Source organism: Entamoeba invadens (assembly GCF_000330505.1).
Source record: "Entamoeba invadens IP1 unplaced genomic scaffold scaff_1105074725199, whole genome shotgun sequence".
Taxonomy (NCBI): domain Eukaryota; phylum Evosea; order Mastigamoebida; family Endamoebidae; genus Entamoeba; species Entamoeba invadens.
Window position 1 is genome coordinate 119,117 of NW_004440113.1, and position 3,248 is coordinate 122,364.

The window sequence follows — 3,248 nt, forward strand, 5'->3', positions numbered from 1 at the left end:
ACTTGTACTAGGAATTTCGGTGGCACACATTTCAGTCTTGGTTTGTTTATTGAAAGCGATCCAAGCATTTCTGAATTTAGAATTTGTTATTTCATTCAGGAATTGATTTATTACACTTCCTTCGTTAACTTCAACAACCTTTTCACATGCCTTCGACAGTCTATGATCAAAACAATAATTACGTTTAAAGCGCTTTCGATGTTCAATTGGAACAAGACTTTTTAATAACACGCCGATCGTTGTGTTACATGTGGTACCATCAAGTGAAATTCCTTTGAGTTGTTGTAAACTGAGTTTTGCATGATACAGTACACGAAGAATCCACTCAACCCTCGAGTGTGCATCACCTTCGCCGTAATAGTTACCAATTTTAATCTTTACTTCAGTTGTTGTGCAAAAGTCAAAACTAAAACGTGCATATAGTGAATAGTGAGTCTCTCCATCGTAAGTTTGTGAATCGGCGATTAAATGAAAGGGTGTTTTCAGTTGACCCAAATTTTGCAGACGTCTTTTGTCAACTTTATGTATAAGTTTCATGCGCCTTTCAATAGTTTTTGTGGAAACATTCAATTCAATTGAAGTTCCAAGTGTTATAATTTTAATCACTTCTAATATTTTGGTTATTTCATTAGAAGAAAAATCTTCGAGTGAAAAAATTAATGCCATTAATACAATTAAAAAACCCTTTTTTTCTTTTTTTGCGAGTTCCGTTTTGCTGTTTCCAACGCGTCTTTCAACTTCTTCTTCTATTGCTTTGGTGAGAATTGTTGACATGTGTAAATAGGCGTTTTCAGTGTTTTCGAGAGTGTCCATTATAAAATTAAGTCGTTCAATATTGACAAGTTCATTTTTCAATTGAAGGTCACTTTTTATACAATTTTCGTCTTCACTATCGATATCGTCGAGCCAATATTCATTTTCATCTGCAACCTCGATATTTTCCGGGAGGTTTTTTTGATGCGTGTGACTTAATAAGCGAAGAAGACAACTGTTGCCATATCCCGGATGCTTGACTCATTATTTCATGGACTCGTGTGTCTTCTATTTCGTTACATTCATTGCATTCACTTCCTTCATATTCTTCATTTTCATGAGCTTCATCTTCGCCTCCACTGTGCTCAGTTTCCAGGCTGCCATCAATTGGATCGTTTCCATAAACAAGGTCATAATGACCCATGATATCACCAAAAGTGGTCTGTTTCTTATCTAAGTTTGTTTCAAGATCAAATGGTGTTTGATCAACAACACCTATTGGTGTTTGTGTTGTGTCTATCATAGGGGGCGTAGCAGTGTTGGGTTGTGCTGTTCTATCTGGATAAGATGAATCGTTGTGCTCATCATTGATACCATTATCGTTGTAAGTGTTTATCATGATGTTTGGATTTTGTTCACAGATTTGTTGTGAAACAAAGTGTGGCTCATTTATTGCAGGTTGTTGAATTGTTAATTCAATGGATATTGCTTGAAGAGCAATATTAACATCTTCAATCATTTTATTTATATTTGATGTGTTTCCTCCAGTATTGATCAATGCATCTTTGATTCTCATCATTTGAAACTTTGACGCGTTTTTTATTTTCTCATAATTTGAATTTATTAACGAGTTAAGCGACAAATAATTTAGTATATTAAAGTTGTTAAATGCGACAGTTTGGAGCCTATCCTTTATTGCACAAAAGATGTTCACGTCTTTGTGGAGATGATTTTTGTAATGCTCTTTAAGAGCATCTCGCGGAAATTTCGAACAAAAAACACAATAATTCAAGCCTTTAACAAACCCATCGGGTTCATCTAAAATAAAAGGCTGGAACTCCAGAGTATTACCAAAAGAAATACATCTTCTTGATACTCTTTTTTCTTTTGAGAGTCGTGGTTTAGGCATTTAATTGTTATTTTGAGTTTGTGGTAAATTACCCTTAAAACAAACCCAGCTTGAAACTCTTATTTTATATGTTATTTTATTAATATAATTCTATTCATTTTTTAATTATCTTTTCGCCAAAAAGTACCATAGAGAAAGAATCATTCGTGCCTTAATAGTTAATAATTTAAATAAAAAAATATGTTTGTTTTAATATTCATATTAAATTTTAAACTATATTTCTAACACAAAATATTTTGAAATTATAACAACATTTTCAGCTTTTTTATATTCATAGACTCGTACAATATAAATGTTTTTTGTGTGTAATTAAAGCTTGTCTCTGGTGTACATTATAACATTGGAACTGTTTGGTTTTGTTAATTCATTTACATATAATTGTATTGCATAGACCACACATCTCAAGCTCATTTTCGTCACACTTCCCAATAACAACTGAATATACTGCGTTTAATGATTGGTCGAAAATATGCCGGCTGATTGTTACATCGGAAGTTTATTCTTGATATCTTAAATCAAGTGTTGTAAAATTTGATCTTGTTTTTTGAAAGTCTTCAAAGATGTTTTGTTGCCATTTTATATAAGTTGTAATATCCTGATGTCATTTCGGCTTCATGACTGTTGTCAGTCTACAACCAATGTACTTTATTGATTTTCCCTGCAAGTGCCAAATTGTTATTAAAGACTCTTTTCACTACAGACAACACTTAGTTAGTATGGCTCAATAACAGGTCAAAGTACCATTGTTGAAACAACCTTTCATATTCGCTCTAGTAGTTGTCGTTTCCATTATTATATATATCAGTTGATGTTGGTGAATTGTATCGACCAGCGTTAGTTGGTTTGTGCCCACTTGTACTCAACCAATACTATTAATTGTTTTATCAAAATTCTTTAGTGACTTGCTGTTTCTACACTGGAAAAGTCTAATATGACAACCCAAGTTATTTGGTGTGCATTATGAGTGTCTCGTCTAACCACATATTTTATACCACAACTTAAATTTGGTTAAATGTTTTATTGTTGATGCTGTTCATAAATGGAAGTTTTGCATTTATGAAACCATGAACTCCTTGTAGATTTCATTTGGGGTTCTTTATTTTGAAGATGCCTTGGTCATCATTAGTTATTAAAATATACTCTTCGTGGTGTTGTTTTCAATGTCTTTAAAGAACGTGTTATTGAAAACGCCGGTGTTTTTCACCCACTTCTAAATCTCAATTGTCATAGTTTAAGACTTTATCACCACTTTAAATAACGACATCACTATTTAGCCTTCTTAATTATGGATAAGAATGTTTTACAATACTAATAACAAGTATTCAAGTAATTAGTATTCGGAGAAGTTTCAACAAGTCCCACCCAA

The 3,248-nt window shown here is 32.6% G+C and overlaps 1 protein-coding gene across 1 annotated transcript; it reads right to left on the reverse strand.

Moving 5' to 3' along the window:
• Positions 1-919: 919 nt before the first annotated feature.
• EIN_093680 (hypothetical protein) lies at positions 920-1,552 on the reverse strand (the record flags this gene model as incomplete). The annotated part of the gene is made up of 1 exon (XM_004253934.1): positions 920-1,552. The coding sequence occupies one exon, from the start codon at positions 1,550-1,552 to the stop codon at positions 920-922; it is 633 nt and encodes a 210-aa protein (XP_004253982.1).
• Positions 1,553-3,248: the final 1,696 nt, after the last annotated feature.